This window comes from Crocodylus porosus, unplaced genomic scaffold, assembly GCF_001723895.1.
Source record: "Crocodylus porosus isolate Cpor-Errol unplaced genomic scaffold, CroPor_comp1, whole genome shotgun sequence".
NCBI classification, from domain to species: Eukaryota; Metazoa; Chordata; order Crocodylia; family Crocodylidae; genus Crocodylus; species Crocodylus porosus.
In genome coordinates, this window is record NW_017728933.1 from 890,381 (window position 1) to 912,819 (window position 22,439).

Genomic DNA, 22,439 nt, shown 5'->3' on the forward strand with positions numbered 1-22,439 from the left:
GTCTGCAAGGAAGCAAAAGTATTCCCAGGCTTTAAACATGCCTCGAAAGGCAGTAAAATAATGCACCTGAGTTTTTTTTTCTTTTCACCCTAACAGCAAATCCATGAGTGTGATTAAAGCCAAAGCAGCCTGAAATCTAGTCAGACAATTAAACAGGGTTAATGACTGCTTGAGGTTGCCATAAAACAGCCCAAATCACCTGGAGATTTGTACACTCAGTACCTCTGCTTGGCCATCTTATTTTTCCTGGAGTAACTACAGCTGTGGCATATTTTGAACTTGGATAAAAGCTTTTAGATCAGTGACACGAACAGTGAACAGAGAGGGCTGAACTTGTTGTGATGGGGGCTGCTTTATTTGCCTGAGCACCAAGTCAAGTGACTGTGTATTTCTTCTATCTTGCAGCCTTGAAACCTACTGCCTCAAGGTCTGCCTGTTTTTATTATGGTTATAGCTCTTTGGTCAGTAGAGCAAGGGCCTGTTGCAAGCCCCAGGCAATATTCCTCTGGGAACAATAGTGGAAAGCAGGTCCTGGTGCTTTTAGTAATGTAATCTGTACTCTGGACCAGAAGAAGCAATGAAGATGCGTTTGTAGCATCCAGCACCAAAGTGTTTGGAAGCTGCTCACTACTTAAACCAGTGCAAAAGCTTTGCCTATCTGGATCATCTTGAAAACCTCCAAAGATGGTGGTGGAATCTCCATCTCCAGAGGCTTTCAAGACCCAGTGAGATGAAGCTTTGGCTGGGATGATCTAGTTGGGGCTGATCCTGCTCTGAGCAGGGGGTTGGACTAGGTGATCTCCGGAGGCCCCTTCCAGCCCTAATTGTCTATGATTCTGTCTCTCGGGCTTGGGTATTGATGCTTCTGGTACACTGTTTTTGAAAGGCTGCTGAGAATGAGAATGGATGGATGGGGTCAGAGGAATACCTTGGCTTTGGAGGAAGAGATTCTGCTTCTCTTGGTATCGGTGCCTCTGCTGCTATAGATGCACAGCTGATGTCATACAGATATGCCATGAATTATTTGTCTGAAACAGAGAGCAAAAGGCAGATATGTCAATCTTGCGATCAGGGCACTGTGTGGGGCCTGTATTAGAGCTGTCCAGAGCCTAACTGACTAGCTTGCTGACTGAACTGGAAACTGGGGGTGGAAAAAAAGACTTCTGTTTGGGGTTAAGCAGACAATTCATTTGTGGGGCGGGGGGAGCATTATAATTTTTTAATTAAACCCAAATAAACTGTAAAATGCAGCATCATTTTGCAAAACAAAAAACCTGAGAAAAAGAAATGGCTGGGGTTTTTCTGCAAGGGAGTAGGACCCAGAAAAGATTGAAATTTGACACATGTTCACAAAGAGCTGATCCAAAGAGTTGGCTTAAGGAAGCAACTCTGGGGCAGGGAATGACTGACTGACCACTCATCTCATTGTCCTAAGTTTCTAAATGGAAGCTCTGGCCATGGCTGGGTTTTTGCTGGAGGTTGTATAGCATCCTGGCTCTCGGAGCTCGTGGTCACAAGAGATGCTCAGCTTTTATATAAAAAGGGAATCTGTTTCTATCCTTTGTGGTTGCAAAAAAAAAAAAAGCTTGAAATGGTGACCATAGGTGTAACTCCTGCCCTGACATTTTCCTAAATGCCGATGCCCCCCTGAGCCCCAGTCTGGAGAAGGGAGGGAGCTTGAACTTGGCCAAAGAGGACCAGTGGCAGCTCCTTCCACAATGGACTGGATGGTTCATGTGTTGAGACACTTTTGTCATAGCTAACTTGTGTAGTGGCAGAGTCATCGGGGCATGCCCAGGGATCCTGGTTGGCTTTAATTCAGCCTGACTCTGGAAGGTAACTCCTTGGCTTCCCCTCACTTAACTGTCTTTGGTTTGGTCGCCTGAGGGTTACCATTTTAGGTGCTTGGATGCCAAAGGGATGGGTTTGACAAATACATAGTATCATCTTTCCTTAGCATCTTTCTCTCCTTTCTTTCATGCTTCCAGAAATGAACTGATGTTGCATTTGAAGACGTACAACTTATATTATGAAGGTCAGAACTTGCAGCTCCGGCACAGAGAGGTAAGAAATCCAATGAGCAAATGAGTTATGTGACTTAGATGGAAATGCTAAAATGAAAAATGAGAAGGGCTGGCTTGATGTAGGCCAGAGAGGTCAAAAATTGACTATTAACAGCCCTGTTGATTGTTTTGGAGTAGGAGTGCTCCTAGAAATGCACACTATTATAAGCCTCAAGGCGATCACAATCAGCTAGACTTGCTCTTTTATTGTATATCTTTTTAATTTCCTAAATTGTAGTTATTTAGGCCCAATTCATGTTCTTTGAATGTTCCGTGGGATCCTCATGGTATTTAGTGACATCAACCACAGGAGAGAAAATGGAGGCTTGCCTGCACTAGTAAGATGCATTGTTTTTACCTGACTTGGAGGAGGTAATGGGATACAACCCTTCCCAGTGTGCACAGGTAATGTGATACAACCCTTCCCCATGTGCACACTGGATGTACACAGCATGTACCTGTGTAAAGGGCTTTTCGCAAGTCCAACTGTTTCAATATGGCAAGGCGAATAAATTTATGTTATGACAACCATGTCCGTAAGGCGGCTTCCTTCAGTGTTGTTTGGATTTTAAAAAAATGCTCAACCTAAAATCATTTTATAAGTAAAGCCTCAAGGGTAGGCCAGGACTCCTGGCCCCATGCCTGGTGCAACCCAGCCAGTAAATTTCGTTCCTTTCTGTGTCCTCTTTCCTCCTTCCCAGTGGAGGTTATTGTACATGTGTCCCAGAGAGCAGGAGCTGTGAGGCTTTGTTAATGATGATGGATTGGATCTGGGCTTGGGGAACCTTGGAGGAGGAGGAGGTCTGTGTACTGTAAATATGACTTGAGACATTCCCACGTGTCTCTGTTTGCTGTGCAGGAGGAAGGCGAGTTTATCGTCGAGGGTTTGCTGAACATCTCCTGGGGCTTGCGCCGGCCTATCCGTTTGCAGATGCAGGATGACAACCAGCGAATCCGGCCCCCTCCATCCTCTTCCTCTTGGCACTCTGGCTGCAATCTGGGAGCACATGGGTCAGTTTGTGGCCCTCCTCTTTAGGGCAGATGCTGTTGTAAGAGTTTGTCTGCATGGACTCATCCTGTTTGTACGTTCACTGGATTCTACTGAATCACTGGGGACAGAACGTACCATTAGGGGAGCAGGCTAAGAGGGGGTGTGTGCTGCGCCACTGGCTCCCAAACTTTTTTTTTATACTGTGGACTGGCACGGGAGTGGAACAGGGTGCACAGAGCAGGCCGCCTTCCTCCTGGGGCTGCCCCGCCACCCAACTTTAACCCTGCGCATGACTGCTGGTGGTGGAAGCCGCTCGCCCAGACACACTGACAGGTCCATGTGGGGGGCTCGTGCCACAACTCAGCACCCAACCCTTCATGGCCTGGTGGTTGGGAACCTCTGTTCTACACTGTATTTGTCATGGGGCCAGTGCACTCAGAGGAGGACAGGTGCATGCTTGTTGAGCTGGCCTGCTCTCTTTAGTGAGGTGTTTGGATTATTGGTATCACGGTAGACCCAACCAAGTTCACAACCATACTTTTCTGGATGTTGTACAAAGATGAAGTAAAGAAACACTCATCTAACTGGAGAAGCCAGGCAAAATGAGGGGTGGGGAACTGAAGCACGGGGAGGTGAAATGACTCACCCCTGCATCACTCAGAACCTGTTGTATAGACGTTGGAGATCAGGGATGGAAAGCCCTCTGTGTACCTGCTGGTTGGTGATACTTTATTCTTTGCTGTCAGTTGGCAAACATACATTAGACACCAGTGCTATTAACCTTGTGAATTCCCATCTTGCAGCACTTGTTTGGTTTTTTTATTGAATACCAAATAAAGTCCACGACTAAATCTACTGTGGGAGGCAAACCCATGAAGATTTATGGCTGAGTGAACTTCCCCAATTTCATTTACAGCCAGTGTGTTTTACTGACCCCATATTTTATCTGCTCCCTAAAGAGGTCTTTAACTTCTCAGTTTGCCAACAGAATTATTTTCCTAGCTTGGCTCTCGCAGTTTCCATGTGAAGTGTATGTTACATCAGTGCAGTTTTCCTCTCACTCGGCCAGTGATGAAACGGCATATTTTCCCACCACCAGATTTGGCTGTTGCCTCAGTTTCCCTGTAGGTTGAGTGAAAAGGTTGCCTTCTGGCCAAACTGAAATCTCCCCTTTCCAAAGTCAACAAACGAAGCCAAAAAGTGGGGAAAATAAGACTCCATAGGCACAGCTGCTAATGTTTGCCTTGGCGTATTGATGCATGTTGGAAAACTACCTTGTCCACTTCAGGATTTAACAATGCACTAACTAATTTGTTGTGTGGTTTTTGTTTGTTTGCTTTTTAAAGAAAACCACCTGTTTTCCTAGGGGAGATGAGACTGTAGGGTATAGATTTACCTGCTTTTTGTATCTCAAGTTAATGGATTGCCAAGTAATTTTAGAGTACTTATCAACATGTCTGCAATGAACACTCTCCATATCTGTGTTGCAGGCTACAAGTGTTTGTGCCTTTAGCCTTTCTAGAAGATGCATAGTACTCAAAGAAAACTGATGTGGGGTAATTCAGTGAAATGCATTGGATTGTATTATACAAGAGGTCAGAGTAGGCGATGTAATGGTCCTATCTGGCCTCAAAAACCATGAATGACTTAATAAATGTCACAGGGAGAGAGAAAAGTATAAATCAGGGAGGGAGGTTCCCAGCACCCCTTTACATATGTTCTTCACATGATTCTGGCATGACCACTCTATCTGTCATGCGTGTCCTGGGGCTGAGGAAAGCCCCTGCAGATTTCACATAGGATAACCTGCTGTGGGTGCTATCTTTAAGTGAGACATCTGCCCTCCCTTTTTGACGAATGAGATAATTCTGTATTTGTTGCAAACTACGCAAACTTACCCAAGAAAGAAAGAAGCCCAGCAAAAGCTTCTTGTTCAGAACATTCCCCTTGGTTCAAATCATCTGAAAAATCAAAAAAGGGAGGGAAGGACATTTTAGGGAAACATTATCAAGTTTACCCCTGGTCCCTATAAAAGAAACAGAGATGTGATGAAAAAATCATGGCTGAAAAACGCCAAATCCAGCCCGCTTCACCTGACTGACTAGTTTGATACTGAGACGTGAGGTGACGATAGCAATTTCCAAAGCAAAACCAAGTGCCATGTGAAAAGGTACTTTTGACTGAAGTTGAATAGGCTGCCTCCCATAATTCTTTGGAAAATGGAAAAACAGGCTTTAGAAATCCCCCTCATTTTTCTGTGAAGTGACTGTAGAGGCCTGCTTCCCCACACTCTCTAGACAGGACTAGAGGGCAATACTAGGGGGGACAATAAGAAATGCCAGACAGCCCTGGCTGAGGAGCTGGATTACAATGCACATGATGTGTCTGCATGTCTCTCTCTCTCTCCCCTTTTCACATCCAATTAAAAACATTACAATATACTAATAAACAGCTGATGAATTTCCCTAGCTATTGGACTTGTTAAAATGATAGGATTTGACTGAGCTGGTAGATTGAGTGACTTGTTGTTGACTCTCTTAGTCTAACCATGAACAAACTGTTCCTTTTGGCTGTGTGTTAAGATACAAGGTGCTTGTATTGAAAAACCATGCTAAAGATCTCTGAACACTGATTTCTGTGTTAACTGGACACATTGCTGTGTGGCTTGCAGTAGTACCTAGAGGCACCAACCGATCTTCACTGAGCACTTGACAGTCTTCTAGCAAGGGACAGTCCGTGCTCCAAAGTGTTTACAGTTTGACTAGACAAAGCTGGCAAAGGGCGATAGCAGGGACCGACAGAAGAGCCTATTCAGCATTGCAGTCCACATCAGTGGTAGAGCCAAAAGTAGGACTCAGGTCTCCCCACTCCCAGTCTGGTGCCCTATCTACTGGACACTGTGACTGCTCCATGTATGTCTGACAGCATTTGACCTGTCACATTCAATGTAAATACAGTCTGTTATGACTCCCGTGTTAGCAGGGACTGAAGTTGTTCGTAGGCATTATCTGCCTACGCACAGAGGTGACTTAAATAGCTGTGTTAAACCTAAGGGGAGATTTCAACTTTCTTCTCATGTGTTGTATTTTATAGGATTAAAAGCCTGACATTTCTTCATACTGCTGTTCCAGGCCAAGGAGCCAGAAGTTCTGTCTCCTCTGCCCAGTAGCTGACAAAAGCTTTGAACAGCTTTCCAGATTAATCTGAGTCTAGTTGAAACTTAACCAACTTGTCAGATATAAAGCTAACTTGTGCCTTTGATCCAAAAGTTCAGCCATGGTCTTCCTGGCACCAAATGTATTTATTGCTCAGTCCTGTACAAAGCTGAAAATTAGTGGGGAGAGAATTCCCCGGGATGTGGAGAGCCAGCAGAAGGCCTGTGGCTTTTGCGCAAGGCGAATTGCCACCTCGCTTATGTTTGTGCAAGCTTATCTCTTTCTAAATGTATGCCTTGATTAGTTACGAGAATGATTTTTAACAGAGGGGCCTGCTGGATAGGATGGCTGCTTCTATGAGTCTCCATGACGTATGAGAAAATAAACCCACTGTATCAGTTTGTAAAAGTCTTAAGAAAAAATAGTAGTTTCAAGCTACTTTCCACCTCTACATAATAACAGTACATCTGTCTGTATTAGGTCGGTAGTGAAGCCAAGTGCCTTACCGGATATTCAGATAACAGATGTAGATGCCATGGCAGATGCTGAGGATCCTGAAAGTGGAGCAGGTAAGATGGGGAAAGTGGACTGGCTACTTGGCTTGATTGCCCATCTCAGGATGGGGAATGGCTCATGCTCACAAGTTTTGCCTTTTAATTTCTTCCAAAAAATGTCCAGTGGATTCAGGCACTGCCTTTGGCTTGTCCTATATGAAGCTATTCATCTGTCTGTATTGCAGGCTGTGCAGGTTGGGAAGCTGACAGTCAAGGTTGCCAAGCCACTCCTAAGTGGTGTGTACATAATAAGAGCTGGAGCTGCACGTGAAAGGATGAGGATAACAGAACATATTCTGCTACAGCTTCCCCTGGCTCCCTCAACTTCCAGTGCCCCTGAATCTGTGGCTATCCTGTATTCCTTCCTAGTTGTTGTAAAGTCCTAACCCTAATTGCCTGCTGTAAACATCCCAATGAGCATGCTGCTGCCAATTGATGCACTCCTCCCATTTCCCCCCACCCCCCTCCCCTTGAGCCCCAGGATTGTCTCGCTTCATCCAAGTGCCTCAGAAAAGCTCAGAGCAAAACCCCAGAGGAAAACGATGAAAACAAGAGCCATTGAGTAACATTCTCCATTCGTCCTGGTGCTTCCCTTTCCTTTGGCAGCTCCCACCCACCCCTCGTGTGTCCCTCACTCCCTGCTTGAAAGAGGAATAATAGGAACCATTGTTAAATGCCGTTACCATGGGGAAATAAACATTTCTAAGGAGGGCTTTTCTCTTCCCATCCGTCTGTGTGTGTGTGTGTGCACGCCTGGAGTTCAGCCTGAAGGGCCTTTCCTGTTTAAAGAGGAGCAGGAGATCTGTCTCTGCTTTAGGCATGCTTTTTAACCCCTAGCATGCTTGGTTTCGGTGCCTGCCTTCCTCCTGCTGTGGCCTATGAGTTGTCCTCAACCAAGCATGGCAAGGCTGGGCCATTATTGGGATGGGAGGCTGCCCAGATGCTGTCAGAAGCAGTTTTTGTGCCGTGGTGAAGTTATTGGTCTTCCCACGGAGACTGAGAAGCCCCATGGTCAGGCTCAGTGCAGACATCTAGTGAGGGAGACTCTTCTTGGAATAGAGGCACAGAAGGGGAAAGAGACTTGCCGAGGGTCTCTCCCAACAGCTCAGTGACAGAGCCAGGAACAGAGTCCAAGTTTCATGCTTGTCCATTCCCAGTAGTGTTTGTCCTGGTGTTGAACTGATGGTGCCCCTGTGTGGGGTTAGCTAGGAAGGGGGATGCTGAAGGTGCCCTTTGAGGCAGACAAGCTGATGCCTGGGTCTCTGGGGGCTGATATGGAGCCCAGAGTAGTTCTTGACAGTGCTGTCAACGTTAAGCCACTTGTGTAGGCCTCAAGTCTGTCTGGGTGATTGTTATGCCTTTTTAGGCCTTTCTGGTGCTCTGCTTAAATCCTGACTCATGCTCAGTCATTCTCTGGCTTTGGGCACATTGCTTCTCAGAATGACTGAATACCTGCAGCTCATGTTCACTTTAAATTGCAGGTGGTCAAATTGCAAATTCTAGGTGGCCCTGCAGACAGGGCTCTCAACCTCTCTGCCTTGTTTCCCCACCTGTCCAAGTGCACAGTACTTCCCTTCCTTTCCTGGGGCACTGGGAGTCTGTCTGAGCCTATTGCAGAGCCAGCTTTTAGAAACTGCCCATATGATTAACTGTTACTAGTTTGTAAAACACTTTGCACGCCACGTTATTGTATTAGCTTGCAAATATAACAGCCTTGCTTTAAGTGGCCACGCATGCCCCTAAAAATGACTATGTAGTGAAAATGCAAGGCTTCTTCTGAATGCCTTGTCCCTGTGCCGTGCAGCATGAGTCTGGAATGGAGCATGATGGAGATTTGGTGGTACAGGCGTGCTTTGAATGAAAAAAAAAATCTAAGTTCTAGTTCAAATGGTTCATTAAAAATAGATGAACAGGCAAGTTATTATCATTTGGGTCTGGTCCAGTTGTCATGCAGAGATCTGAAGCACTGGTCTGGTTTTCCTGATCTCATTAAAAAAGGGCAAGGGGAGGGGGAGGGGCGGAGGTAAATTATAAAAAAGCAAATAAGGTGCTTAACTTCATAAGAAAGGAGGCCTTGATTTTGTATGGATTGACGCAGTAATTCCGACTTATTAGGCCCCATCAGTGCATCAGAGAGTGGGGTTGCAGGTTAGTAGTTGAATCAGTGTAAATTAGGATCTTGGCACACTAATTTCAGTTGGTCTTAGAGTAAAAAAATGTGCATCTTGCTAGACATTGTTAAAAACAGTTTTCTAAGACTGTCACATTTTACTTTGGTACATGGGCATTGACTAGCTCATAATGTTGCATGCAGGGTACAGTTGCGGACCAGTGCCCTGTTGTGTTGGGTGCTGTGCAAACAAAGGACCGAGAGAGAGCTATTGTCCCCACACCTTTGCAGTCGAAGAAGCGATGTGTTTGTTTCTATGGGTGTCTCTTTCCTGTGCATGACTGTCCTGTGTGACAAAACATCCTTGCTCCTGTCCCTTCCAGATGTCAGTGACTTAAAATCCCAGCCAGAGGAGACGCCGCAGCTGATGAGGACCAGAAGCGACGTGGGTGTGCGCCGCAGGGGAAATCTTCGCACCCCGAGTGAGCAGCGACGGATCAAGCGCCATCGCTTTTCCATCAACGGGCACTTCTACAACCACAAAGTGAGGGCCTTGCACTGTGGCATGGGGCCTGGGAGAGGCCAGGAGTCATTTGGGTCACAGAATAGAGAGCAGAGTAGTCACGATTCGAATGTCAGCCCTGAGTGCCAGGCTGGATAGCAGCTCTGCAGAGTGCTCCTCCTTGTGGGCATCTTGCAAGAGTAGAGGGTAGCAAGCCTGTGCATCACTGAAAGCCTTCAAAGTGAGACTAACAAAGGGCCTAGAATATCTATAGGGGGAACCAGGTACAGATTTTACTCTGGCAGAAGAAATGCTGGAGGGAGGCAGGGAAGTGTAATCTGAATATTCTAAATTTTCTTTCCCAATTTAGACCTCTGTGTTCACGCCAGCCTATGGCTCCATTACCAACGTCAGGATAAACAGCACAATGACAACTCCTCAAGTCCTCAAACTGCTGTTGAACAAATTTAAGGCAAGTCGAGCTCTGTCCCAAGTTATTTTTTCTGCTAAATTTTCTCATCTGACCAGTCTCATTTTGGCTCCTTTCACTTACTGATTCATTTTGAGAGAGCTGCTGCATGCCAAGCTAAGCACAGCTCCTTGGGAGAGGAGCGTGTTTAGTGTTTAAAGCAGGAGGCTGGCACCTACCCCTGAAGCCTGGAAGGAACCATAAAAAGGGTCAGGGTGCCCGAATGATCATTAGAGCTGAATGCTCTGCGTGGCTTGCTGAGTGACCTTGGGCAAATTGCTGCATCTCTTGTTGCCCCTTGTATTGGGCCTAATGCAATGAAACCATTCTTAGTTGAGGGTGGTGGATGCTACTATAATACATGTCAATTAAAGGGCTAATTGACTCTGCCTCTCTCTGTTCTCTGTTTACCTATCTCTTAAATGGACAGAGTTCTTGTCTACAAGAATCCTTAGAATGATTCCAGATGCTCTGAAATTGCTTTTCTTGACTATAATCCAGCCGCATATTAACCCCTATTTTGTTGCTGTTGTTGTCTTTGTTCAGATTGAAAACTCTGCTGAAGAATTTGCATTGTATATTGTCCACACCAGTGGAGGTAAGTCTGCAAGAAATCCTCTGCTTACAGCAGCTCACTAAAACAGGGTTTAGCTTATGTCCTGCTATGATCTTTAAGGGGAGCTGTCAGTATTAAAAATGGCACCTTCTCTGTTCTCCATGTAATCTGCATACTAATTGCTCTTTTTTATTATTGGGCTCTGGCAGAAAAGCAGAAGCTGAAGGCTACAGACTACCCCTTGATTGCCCGCATCCTACAGGGGCCATGTGAACAAGTCTCCAAAGTTTTCCTGATGGAGAAGGACCAAGTCGAAGAAGTCACGTATGATGTGAGTACCAAATCACATGTCTGTTAGCTTTAGAAGCCGGTGTGAAGAAGCAGACCTTTGTCTGCCTGCTACAGTGAACTAGCAAAAAGATGGGGACCTTACAACTTTTAGCTCAGGGACAGAAAAGCTGGGGTTGGCTGGAAAGTTGTGCAGAGAATAAAACAGTTGGGATGAGGATAGGTGTGGAAGACAAAAGAAGCAAAAAGTTATCATTTGGGGGGGAGTCTAGCCAAAATGCTACCCAAAGTGTCTCTGTCTTTGGAAAAAATAGTTTTTTGGTGGCTAAAAGTGCTCAGGGCTCCAACAGCTGCTCTAATTAAAGTACCTAGAGCATCTCGTGTATCAGTATCCCTGTGCTTCAAAATGGCAGCTGGCATGTTTTATCTAAAGCTTATCAAACGAGTTTTAGAGAAAGCGCCCCACCACCATTTTGAAGCATGGGGTCAGTGATACACGAGACCCAGAGGCTGGCTGGAGCATGGTAATTACCACGCTGCAGCAGACTCAGTTAAGCCTCTGGCCTTGTGTACGAGTACCCTAAGCGTTAAGAGATCAGCTTTAAAAACAGAGCAAACACATTTTGTTGGCAAAATCTCTGGTTACTTTTACACATGGGGCAATGGGTCCTGATTAATCGAGTCTGCTGGAGCTTTCTAATCAAAACACTCCGGCGTGCTTCAGCAACTCATGTATTCAGCACTTTCATGTTTCAAAATGGTGGCGGGGGTGCTTTATTAAAGCTTGCCAAATGAGCTTTAGTTAAAGCACCCCCACTGCTATTTCGAAGTGTGGGGCGCTGAATACACAAGATGCTGCAGGCATTTTAATTAGAGTGGCTCCCGAGAGCCGTTCTAATATTAAAATGCTCCACTGCACCCCAGAGCATGTGTATAAGTGCCTTATAGGACTTTTTAGAGTTGTTTCTGTCTAGCCTCATTTTTGTTTGATTGGCCTTTTACTCTGACTGCTAACGCAGTGCACCTTGATATTGGGTACTGAACCTAAACATGTAATTATAGCACCTGCAGGGTGTGAGGTGGTATTTTCAAAGAATTTTGGGGAGTTAGGTCCTCTCCTTTCCCAAACGGTGTGCTAAATTACACAATTTCAATACGACTTTCAGTGGAATTTAGGTACCTAGCTCCCATTTAGATGCTGTAGAAAATTCTACCCAAGTCACTTTTGGGTACTCTGAAAATACCAATCTTAACTTCCTATACAAGTCTACAGGCCTTTCCTGCACCAGGGTGAATTTATGCTTCCCTAGCACTTGGCAAAAGGCAGTCAGATCTGCTGGATTCAGATAGATTAGCAAAGTGAATGATGGCAGAGCCCTGCAGTCTACCACCTGCCTGTGCAGAAGTGTTTCTTTTTTGGATTTCCTTGCAGACACAATGTTTGATTAGTATTCAGGCTTATATGTTGTTAGGGAAGTAGAGGGACAGGATTTTCGTTGAAAATGCTTACGTTGCTGTTCTCTGAAAAGGCTTGGCTTTCAAAAGTTCCCCATTTTGAAGAACTAGGAACAACTTTCATAATTGTCCAAACATGGTATTTGCAGAATGGAAAAGGTCTTCTCTGGTGGAAATAACCTTTTGTTTTGAGATTCTGAGAGCTGAGAGATTCTGATTCTGAGAGCTACCCGAAACTTTAAAGGAAAGGAAAGAAAACATGGATACACTGATGAGTTTTGCTCTAATTGGAATGGTCTTGGCTCCCTGAAGTTTTTGAGATTTGATCTTTTGTTCTCATTCAGGGTAGAACATTTTTCAAAATCTCACCCTGAGGAAAATCTGTCTAGCTGGTTAAAAATAGATATATCCTCTGGATAAGTGAATCACCAGTACCTACTGCCTATGCCATGACTTCTGCTATGTGTCTCAAAACATCATGTTGACCATCTGATTTTCTGGACTTGATCAGAGTTCTTTATATGCACTCGTCTATAATGTGTTCTTTGACACAATTGATGCTTCATAATGTGGAAAATACTGCTGGTGAAAAATAGCTTTTGTCTGCCCTCTGGTGGACGCATGGTAATCCTACTGCAACCGGAGTCCCTGTTGGCACTTACAGTAACTCTTTTATTAAAGTAGGTAGGAAATGGCAGAGTTTAGGGTAGAGGAAGGGTAGGTGCTCTGTTTGCACCTGATGCTCCATATCGGTCTGTGAAGGATAGAAGATGTGAGCACATATCTTCACCATGCCTGGAAAGCCAGCACGACGCCAGTCATGGTGGAGCTGACCTCCACGCAAAAAAAATGTTCACATGTCCATGAAGTTAAATACACCCATATAGAGTTGAGACCACCCCAGATTTGAGACAAATTAGTGAAATGTAACAATTTTAGAGAGATTTTCTTAGAAAGTGATTTCCAGTTATGTGCAACAACAGGATGTAAATGGCACGGCCAGAAAAGAGACTTTGCTTTAGAATGGCAGGGGGGACTTCTGCTTTACTTAACTAGTTTAAGGGTGGAATAAATGGACTGATTTATTTTTATGAAGTTGTTCTGGTTTTAGAAGGGTGTAACGGAGAATAGGAGATATATTAAATTACATTTTGCTTTCAGTTTCAGTAACTTTGTGCAAAATGCATCTAACTGTCTTTCTTAAAGAAACTGGCTTTATTTGCCTTGCTGTCCCACTTCCCAATTCCCCAGGCAATAGGATTGTTTTCCTGAAATGATTTGCAAAGACCTTTAAGTCATGGATTTCAAATGTCAGCGTTCTCCCAGAGTTGTGCTTGGTGTCTTCCTTGCAAATGAAGACAGCTGTTTCACTGAGCTGTTTCACTGAGTTCCAGTGGATAAAAAGGAACAAAAGTCAAATCATAAGACAGCCTCATGTGATACCAGTGCAGTGAAGTATGTTGCAAAACAGTGAGATGTGCTTCCAAAGAGACATGACAAACTTGTTGGAGGGTTTTTGTTGAAAAACAAAATGAAGCGGTTGGCAAATGGTATTTCCTAACGGACTGGGAGGTCCATTCTGAGCCTGGCTCGACCACAGATGGGGTTTATGGCCTTTGCCTGAATCGCTCAGGGTGGAGCTTTCAGAAACTGTTAGCATTGGTCTAATTCTGCTCCTATGGAAGTTTGAGCAAATATAAAGATAATCATTCTGGGACAGAAGTCACCTCCATGTTTAGCCCAGTGTTGGAGCTAAGCACTACCTTTTAAAGGTGTGTATGGTAAGCTTCATGCTGGTCGTCAGGGTGGGAACATTAGAACAAACCTTTTTCAGATCTGTCATGTGAGGAATAAAACCTTTAGGAGCCCAGGACTGTAACCCTTTAGGAATACGTTTGTCCAGGTTCCTCCACTGTTTTTTTTTTTTTTCCTGACTTGCATTTCCTTTCAACACAGGTTGCTCAGTATATCAAATTTGAAATGCCAGTTCTCAAAAGCTTCATCCAGAAGCTCAGAGAAGAAGAAGATCGTGAAGTGAAGAAGCTCATGCACAAGTAAGTTTTCCTTTCCAAATGATCTGATGTTTTTCCATTACTGCACTTCATTGAGACTTGCCTGAGTAGGTGCCTCTAGTTTTGCAGAGATCCCAGCAGCACTACTGAACTACTGAGTTGCTGGTGGTTGAGTCCTTTTTGGAAAAGCATGCCACACATTTAGGCGCCTGAATATGGCTAAGAAGCTTAACTTCAATCGCCTGCAGGTGAAAAGCGTGATCCTCAATATCCAACTTGTTCAAGCATGGAGGAGGAATGCAGAGACAAGACACAAGAGTATAAAGTTTGATCTGACAAGGTCTTGTGTTCTTGGGTATCTTTATTTTACAATACCCATGAGCCTTCTGTCTGCTTCAGGACTTATATCTGCACCAGACACAGACAAAATATGAGTGTTCCCCTTTCTTTGGTTGATTTTCAGGCTTTCGACACACTTCATTGTTAGCTGCAGGCTTAGCATGTCTAGGGCCAAGCTGCCTAGGGTAGATGCTAAGCTGTTTTTGACATGCCATTTGGCTCCCTGTAATCCTGTTTTTGGCTCATTGCACCTGTTGTTTAGCTTATTCCACCATGGGACTGAGCCCTCATTATATCTCCAATATCACATACTTTGGAGAGTTAGCCTTAGAGCCAGAGTGCTGACCCATGATGATCTGGCAGCTGGAGTGGATTCCAGATTTTTCCTTGCAGAGATATTTCCACAAAGCAAGGGACAGTGTTCCTGGCAGTATGCTTTAAGCAGTATAGTTTATTCCCATAAACAGTGCTTGATAGGTATAGAATGGGAAATGCTCCCTTTTCCATGTGAACAACAAGGCTGAATGTGAAGGAATGCATGTGTTAATAATCCTTGGCAAATTTAAATCTTTCTAGTATCCATCAGCTAAACAGATGGGGCCTTGAGAGGTATTTGGCTGCCTAAATATTGAAGTGGAGAGTGCTGTTCACTGGGAAATGCCAACCAAGTTGGTTTGAGGTGCCCAGACCTGTTTGTGGTGTACAAGCCTGGTCCTCACATTGGGGTGGTTTGGAGCTCTGGCCGTCTCCAAGGCACATACCTCTTGTCATGGCCTTCTCCAACAATTGAGATGTTCAAAGGCTGATGGCCCATAGAAGATGCGTATCTGGGAGTAGGGTATTCTTAGTGAAAGGGAACTTTACACCTAAGGAAGTCTGAGCTCAGTGATTTCCAGCGGCTTGCAAATGTCATGCTCAGGATTCCCGCCAGAGGGTGAATTGTGGGCGAAAGCATTTTTTTAAAATATTTTCAAATTTTTCTTTGGACTCAGATCTTGCTTATTTTCTTCTCCTTGGTTTTTTAAGGTACACTCACCTCCGAGTAATGATAGAACAAAGACTAGAAGAGATTTCTGAGAGCCCAGCAACGATCTAAAGTTCTTTTCAGCACTGTGCCACGGGCCTGACTTGGCAACAGATTCTCTTTTAAGGATAGTTGTTTACATGAAGAACATGCTGTAATGAGAGAAGATGCACTTCCTTCTGGGAATCGAACCTGACCACACACAACCCTGCTGAGACTGAGGTGTGCCCTGTATCTGCTCAGCAGACTTCCATGTGGATGAGCCAATGGACTTGTTCCACAGAAGGAACATCTTCCAGTAGTTACCCCTCCCCAAGTCCACCCAAGGAAGTAATTTGCTGAATGCAAGTATGTGTCTTGTGTGTGTGGGGGGAAATACCCCTCAGAAGTGATTTTGGAACTACCGTGCTTGGTATTTGCTAAGAGGGGAGCTACTTTACTAGTGTGCTGAAGGGAAAGACCTTGGGATATTTCTACCAAGGTTATGGTGCCATGCCCAACTGCTTTAACCTGCGGAGTCTAGACTGAAGAGTCAATTCAAGAGGAGTAGGTCATATTCTTTTGCCTTTTGCCTAATCCAGTCTGAGAAATTTAACTGTGCTAAATTCTGACATTACTATGCATATATTTTCATGTCTGTATGAAAAAGAAAGTAGACAAAATGCAAGTCCATTGAAACCAGCATTTGCCATGCCAGCACACTTGAGACATGACCAGTCCTGGTCAGTGCACCAAACTGGTCCAAGGTTATGGTAACTACAGTAACTGCAATAATTGCTTCTGACTCCAGATTATGTTGAGTTGCAATGCATTGGGAAATGCATTTTGATTGCAAAGGTGAATGTATTGGGTAGCTTTGTTCTACGTGGGATCCTTTGCCTTGTACTTTTTCCTGCTCAGAAGGTTCTGCCAGAATGTAGCCAGAGGGAGCTTTTGTTTTACTTGCACTGGTGAAAGACAGGTTTTGCTTCTCTCCTGCTTGGATTTCTCCCCTTCTTTCTTGTCAGGAAAACTCCCCCACGCTCAGCCATTCTTGACTGGTTTTTAGTTTATTTCTCATTAGGGACTTTCTGTCCACATGCAAATAGTCTTGGCTTTCCCCCTGTTTTGTTGCCATTGAGCCAGAGACACTCAACCATAGTGGCAAGTTGAGCACTGGTCCTCAAAGAGCTAGCCCATGACACACAGCAAGCAGTCTGCTCTGGCCCTCGCCTGGTGTGCCCTTTTCATCTGTTTATCACGAAGCTAGGAGAAGGCAGGTATTGTCTGAGCAGGAAGTGGGAGTTCGACCAGACTGATGGGAGATAAGCTTGGATGGGGACACCCTGACAGCCCTGACTACATTCTGACCCAAGATGTGTCGGGAGAGCTGCAGGGGTAAGGGTGGGGCAGAAGGTCTTGAAGCCCTGTAATTGTAACCTTTACTTTTTTGTGGCTTAAGTGTGTTAGGAGAGTAGCTCTGCTTCTTGAGCCATCTTGCTTTTAATGCCTTTCTCAAGCAGGGATAAAAGACTCTCATCTTTGTCCAGACTTATACCAGGCAATTCCGCCCATGATAGCGTGCCTTGGGTTTGCAGTCTTAAATGAAGCATGTCATGCCATTAACTGAGGTTTTAAAGTCCTGAAAACAGCACACCCATCCCTCTGCCCTGTGAATAATACTTTTCAGCTTCACACTTACCCAGTTGCATAGTGATCTCCCTGGGGGGAGAGCTAACTAGCCCTTGGAAATCTGATGTCTTAAATCTGTCTCTAAGCATCTACCTCTGAATCTGCATGGCATGATGGATATAGAAGCACAGCGGGAGTTTGCAAGGCATTTATTTGGTGTGGATAGAGGCTTGCTTCTTGACTCAACACTTCCTTTGGAATGGAAGCCTAACTGTGGCAATATGAGGATTTTGCTCTCTTGTTCCAATCATTAATTTGCTATTTTAAACCATGTATACTTACCTGGGGCACAGACCAAGCTTCAAATAAGAAGTTCTGCTTTTTAGATGATGACTTGAAAGGTTGATTTAATGCAGAGCTTAAATAAATAGAAAACCTGACAGTGAAGTCAGGATCTAATGTTAAGCCCTCTTCATTCATTTGGAGAGTTCTGGACCAGGGAAGAAAAACATGAGTTGTTATCCAACCTGTGATGTGAGGGAATATATTGCTGCATGTGTAGAAAATATTGCTGGATAAGGTAGCAGGTTTGCAGCACACAGTTGACAGGTTTCAGATGACTCTTGAGCTGTGAGGTTCTCTGTCTTCAGTGAATACCTTGGGGAAATTATCTATGCAATGTCATTTAATTTGAGACGGGATTTGGATGATTCAGGGGCTGCATCTTTATTTTCTTTGCTCTTTGGGCTACTGGTTGTGGTGGGGCTTAGAGGACTCCTTTAACCCTCCAGTCCCTCTTTCCACATTATATCAGACCCACTGGCAAACAAGGTAAATTACACAAAGTTGCATTTTCAACCGACTAACAGAATCACTAGCTCTGCATTGCTGTGATGAGTTGTCTAGTGGGGATTTCACCGTTTTGTATCTTAGTATAGATCAGGCTTCAGTCTGTGGACAAGGAGTTGATGTGCTCTAGAGCTCCTGGCGCAAGAGATGCTCACGGTCTGTATATTGCACAGCATGAACTATGACTGGCTTTATCCCTTCACCTCTGGACTGCTTTTATTTTGTTTAAGTAACTCCGGTCAAACCTCGTCCAGTTCCAGCTGGAAGAGGCTATAAGCCACTTTGTCTTGTTGGCTGTTCAGTGGTCTTCTCAGGAAGCAAGTGTTGGGCATGACTTTCCCAATGAACTGGTCCTAGTGGCATGACACTTCGTGCCAGAATTGGTGGTAGGTAGCCTTTTCTCAGTGGCCAAATTAACAGAGTCTCAGCATTGAGTAGTCCATGCAGATAGTGCAGGCACATTGGGCACAGAAGTGTTGGGGATGTTTCTATGGCCATTACTCATGCCATGCCTGTTTATGTAGGTAACCAAGGCTTTCAGGGCTGTGGTTCAACAGGTAGTTTAAGCATAGGTTGGACTGCCAGTGACTCCATTGTTTCAAGTTAAGCACACACTTGGCTCAGATAGAGGTACCTAGCCTTGTTCACCAGCACTAACTTCACATGCATGGTTTGAAGAGGAAACCCTACCCATTCCTACACAACATCACAACAGAGTAACCTACAGCAAAGGTGATGTATTGAAAGAAGAAAAAATTGATTGCAATAATTGAAAGGAGAGGGGGAGCTTTTACTATAGGTTTAAATAACCTGGGAAATATTTTCCTTAGTTGGTGGCTTCTGCTGAAAGGAAAAGTTACAGTTGAATGTTGTTGGACTTTCCTGTGGGCGAATTCCCTCCTGGTGTGTGTGTTTCTCTCTTTAATGTTTGCATCTGATCATATAACCCTTTCCCCCGACCCCTGCTATCTGATTTGCACTACTTCTATGGTGGAATTAAAACAAAAATAAGATACAGGCTCTGGTAGACAAAACATGCCAAATCTCTCTCGCAAAAAAGAGTTTATAGTAATGAGCTTCTCTTGAATGATGTTGCAATGAAACTCGACCAGCACAAGGACAATATGAAGAGTTGCACCCTGAGTTTCCAAGTAGAATGGATCCTGGAGATGACTCCAGACCTGTTTTAGGGCTCAAAAAGCACAAAAGAAAGAACCTGTGAATTCCTTCTTGTCTCCTTATTTTGGAGTCCAAGTGTCATTTTTGTTGTTGTTGTTGTTCATGAAATGGATGAAGTTAAGTTTGCTCTTGTCCATGGGGAGCCAGTGGGGAGAGAGACCTCTTAAGGCGCACAGCTAGTGTATATGGGGCTTGCCTGCATTAGTGTCATTTTTCTCTGATTTAGGTGTTCCCTCCTATATCAGAAAATAGGGACGTGTCCTTATCCAGTATGAGCTCCATTTTGCACTGCTGCAGCAAGCCTATTAAAAGGCAAGTTTCCCTAATGTAGATGGACCTTCACCTGGGCATTGTAGCGAGGGCTCTGTTGAGGTAGTTAGTTAGCAAGCATTAGGACTTCAAGCCAAAGGAAGTAGTGGGCACAGCATGCCCTCAAAGATTTGTTTCTTGCTGCCCCTGAAGTAATACATAGAGGAAGCCCGGTTAAAGCAGGCTTTAACTGCTTTATGGGACAGTCTGGGAATTAAGCTCTGGTGACAGAACAAGTGCTTCAGGGAGATGGTTGCAGTTATCAGTATTATTCCCCTTGGGGTCTAGCAAAGCTTTTTCATGGGGTAGAAAGTGGAGCTAAAAGAAGGTTTCAAGGTCAGCATAATAACTGTCTCCAAGCTGAATATGCTTTGATCTCGTGTTGTCGGGGGTCTCTTTTGAGACTTGCTGCCTCATGGGCTGGCTTTGGATACTGTCTCCTTTGCAAAGAGAAATGCATGGAGCAATGCTGCATCACTGTTTCTGAAGGGAATGGGCAGCAGCCAGAATGACAGACCGGAGCCATGCCAGAACCACTTCGCACCCCTCGCTCCCCAAGCGGACATCTGAGATTCTTGTGATTTCAAACCCAGATCTGTAACTAAAACCACTACTGGGTTAATCCCAGTTTCTCCTTTCTGCTGCAGTTTGAGCCTCAGCTACCACCTGCAGTATCTGCTCCAGGATATCTGTGTGCATCTATCTATACTAGGACATTTGTATGCATCTAACTGTGGAGCTAAACTAGCAATACCTTTTTGTAAGTCAGTGCTAACTGAAAAAACATGATGACTTCCTTCCTTCTTTTAGTTTTTTTTCAACGTACCTCTGTAAGCTTTTTTTTTTTTTTTTAATGGTACCTTTTACAGCGACCTGACCAACATTTGTATTACTGAGAGTATTGTAAAGTGACAGATGCTTTTTATGTATTTTGACCATGACTTTGACATTGCCTCATTTATTAACAAGAACATTTTTATGTAATTATTCAATACATTCTGAAAGCACATAACTTAGATCCTGTTTTGTTTTAAATAAAGCACTTTGCAGATAGAAATGCTACTGAGAAAACTGACTACCTGTGTATTTTTGGGGGCTGAGGATCAGGGCAAAAAGAGACAAAACCAAGGATCTAACGAGTATACACTTGCACACGTATACACTGACATGGGAGACGTTTCTGTCCGAGTCTCAGTCAGTGCCCTGGAGCCTGAAGATGGCTTTGCTTTTATAATCTTGCCCTGCCTTTGTATCAATTCAGACACCGTTCTTGACCTGACAAATGGACTAGCTGGTCAAATTGTCTTCTGCAATGTACCTCGGTGCTTTTCAGAGTGGACAAGTGGCTGCCTTGAAGCTTTCCTGTCCATCTGAGCTGAGCGAGAACAACACAAGTAGTAACCGCTTCCCTTTTTGCTGATACCAGACCACTGGAGAGCAATGCCAATTGTAATGCTTCATGTAAAGCCAGCTAAAGAATGACTGAATTCCCCAGCAGGGAATTTCTATAGCATGCCTCTAACAGTGTCTATTGCAGAGACCTCACCCGGATCTAAAATAATCCACTGTCATTGGGCAGGAGGTGAAAAGGGTGATGTCAGCTCCACCTGTCATTCAAATGACAACAAGGTGGGAGGCTTTGTTAACCGATAGGGAATCGTAGACCTCCATCACCAACCCATCCAGCATGCAGCACACTGGAAGTCCTCCCTAGACAAAGGCAGGAAACAGGAAACTCTCCCAAAACCCAAGCAACACAAGTAAGTGAAGGTAATTTCTTCAGGGGAGAGAGGGCAGGGGTTCATCCTGTTCATGTTCTCCTGGTTTGATTACATCAGCAGGGTAGAGAGTATTCTGGGTATTAAAAACTTATAAAAGTCCAGAACATCCTTTTGTAACTGTTGTCTGGCCTGCAGCCATGAAAATGGGTTACTTGTACCTTTAAGCTATAGAAAGTATAGCCTTCTGCTGCTTGGAAAGCTAGAGACCTTGAAGGAAAATGTAATGTGTACCCGACTGTAATGGATCTAATAAGCTGCTGGGGAAGGGTGGGGAGTGGAGGGGGAGCTGGGGTTTTGTCACGCAATGTGCCAGATGAGCGAAAGTGAGTGTGGGAGTTGTGCCAGGAGCATCTGGCAAGACCCGTACCAGAGATCCAGGAGCTGCAGTGGGACTGATCCTGAGGCGGCAGCTGGCGAGATGCAAGCAGAGGTCTAGGACCTCCAGCAGGACTGATCCTAAAAGCCAGCAGCTGGTGAGATGCATGGTGGAGACCCAGGAGCTGTGGTGGGGTGATCCTAAGAGGCTGCAGCTGGTGAGATGTGTGGTGGGTAGCTGCAGTGGGGTTGACTTGGTGAACCACAGCTGCGGGGCCCGAGTGTATAGCAGAGCACCTGGGTGCATGGTAACTGTGCTTGGATGCCTGTCTTGCTGGGAACATTTGACCCCAGCTGATTTCCTGCCCCTTGGGCAGGGGGCTGGACCTGATGATCTTGCAAGGTCCCTTCCAGCCCTAATGTCTATGAAACTAGGCATACCGTGGGACCAGAGACTGGTTTGAGGGTCCTCTGGAGTTGAGAGAGAGCTCAAGGCCCTCAGTGTTAGTGTTTCCTATTGGTCAGAGGTACTAAGCATGTAGGGGCCCAAGGGTCCTGGCCCTTTGGGAAGAGGGCTGTCACCTGAAATGCTTAAAACTTTCCCCATGTCCATCATCTTCGGCCCCCTCCAGCAAAAAATAAAAGTTGGTGTCTATGCTATTGGTTACCTTGTTACCTGCTGCTGAAAGGTTTTACCACTGGGGACTGGCTGTTGCCTATTATGTTTATTCTCAGTGTATGTACCTTAATGCTAATGTATTCACCCATGTGTTCCCAGTCTCCTAAGCCCATTGGCGCTCAGTAACCCTATATAAATTTGTAAGAAACCCCCATTGGTTTCTGTGCAGTTTCTAGAGTTCAGTACAAGGGTTATAGA

The 22,439-nt window shown here is 44.8% G+C and overlaps 1 protein-coding gene across 2 annotated transcripts in view; it reads left to right on the forward strand.

Moving 5' to 3' along the window:
• Positions 1-20,537, forward strand: part of RASSF2 (Ras association domain family member 2) — a 26,171-nt gene extending 5,634 nt beyond the window's left edge. Inside the window, exons 2-11 of one of the 2 annotated variants that reach the window (XM_019545953.1) lie at positions 1,989-2,064; positions 2,765-2,864; positions 2,926-3,074; positions 6,690-6,778; positions 9,257-9,417; positions 9,746-9,847; positions 10,391-10,442; positions 10,610-10,731; positions 14,100-14,197; positions 15,521-20,537. In XM_019545953.1, coding sequence (XP_019401498.1) covers positions 2,030-2,064; positions 2,765-2,864; positions 2,926-3,074; positions 6,690-6,778; positions 9,257-9,417; positions 9,746-9,847; positions 10,391-10,442; positions 10,610-10,731; positions 14,100-14,197; positions 15,521-15,590 — 978 coding nt within the window. In that variant the 5' untranslated portion in view covers positions 1,989-2,029 and the 3' untranslated portion in view covers positions 15,591-20,537. Of the gene's footprint in view, positions 1-1,988; positions 2,065-2,764; positions 2,865-2,922; positions 3,075-6,689; positions 6,779-9,256; positions 9,418-9,745; positions 9,848-10,390; positions 10,443-10,609; positions 10,732-14,099; positions 14,198-15,520 lie in introns of both variants that reach the window. The other variant, XM_019545954.1, reaches the window with a different exon arrangement.
• Positions 20,538-22,439: the final 1,902 nt, after the last annotated feature.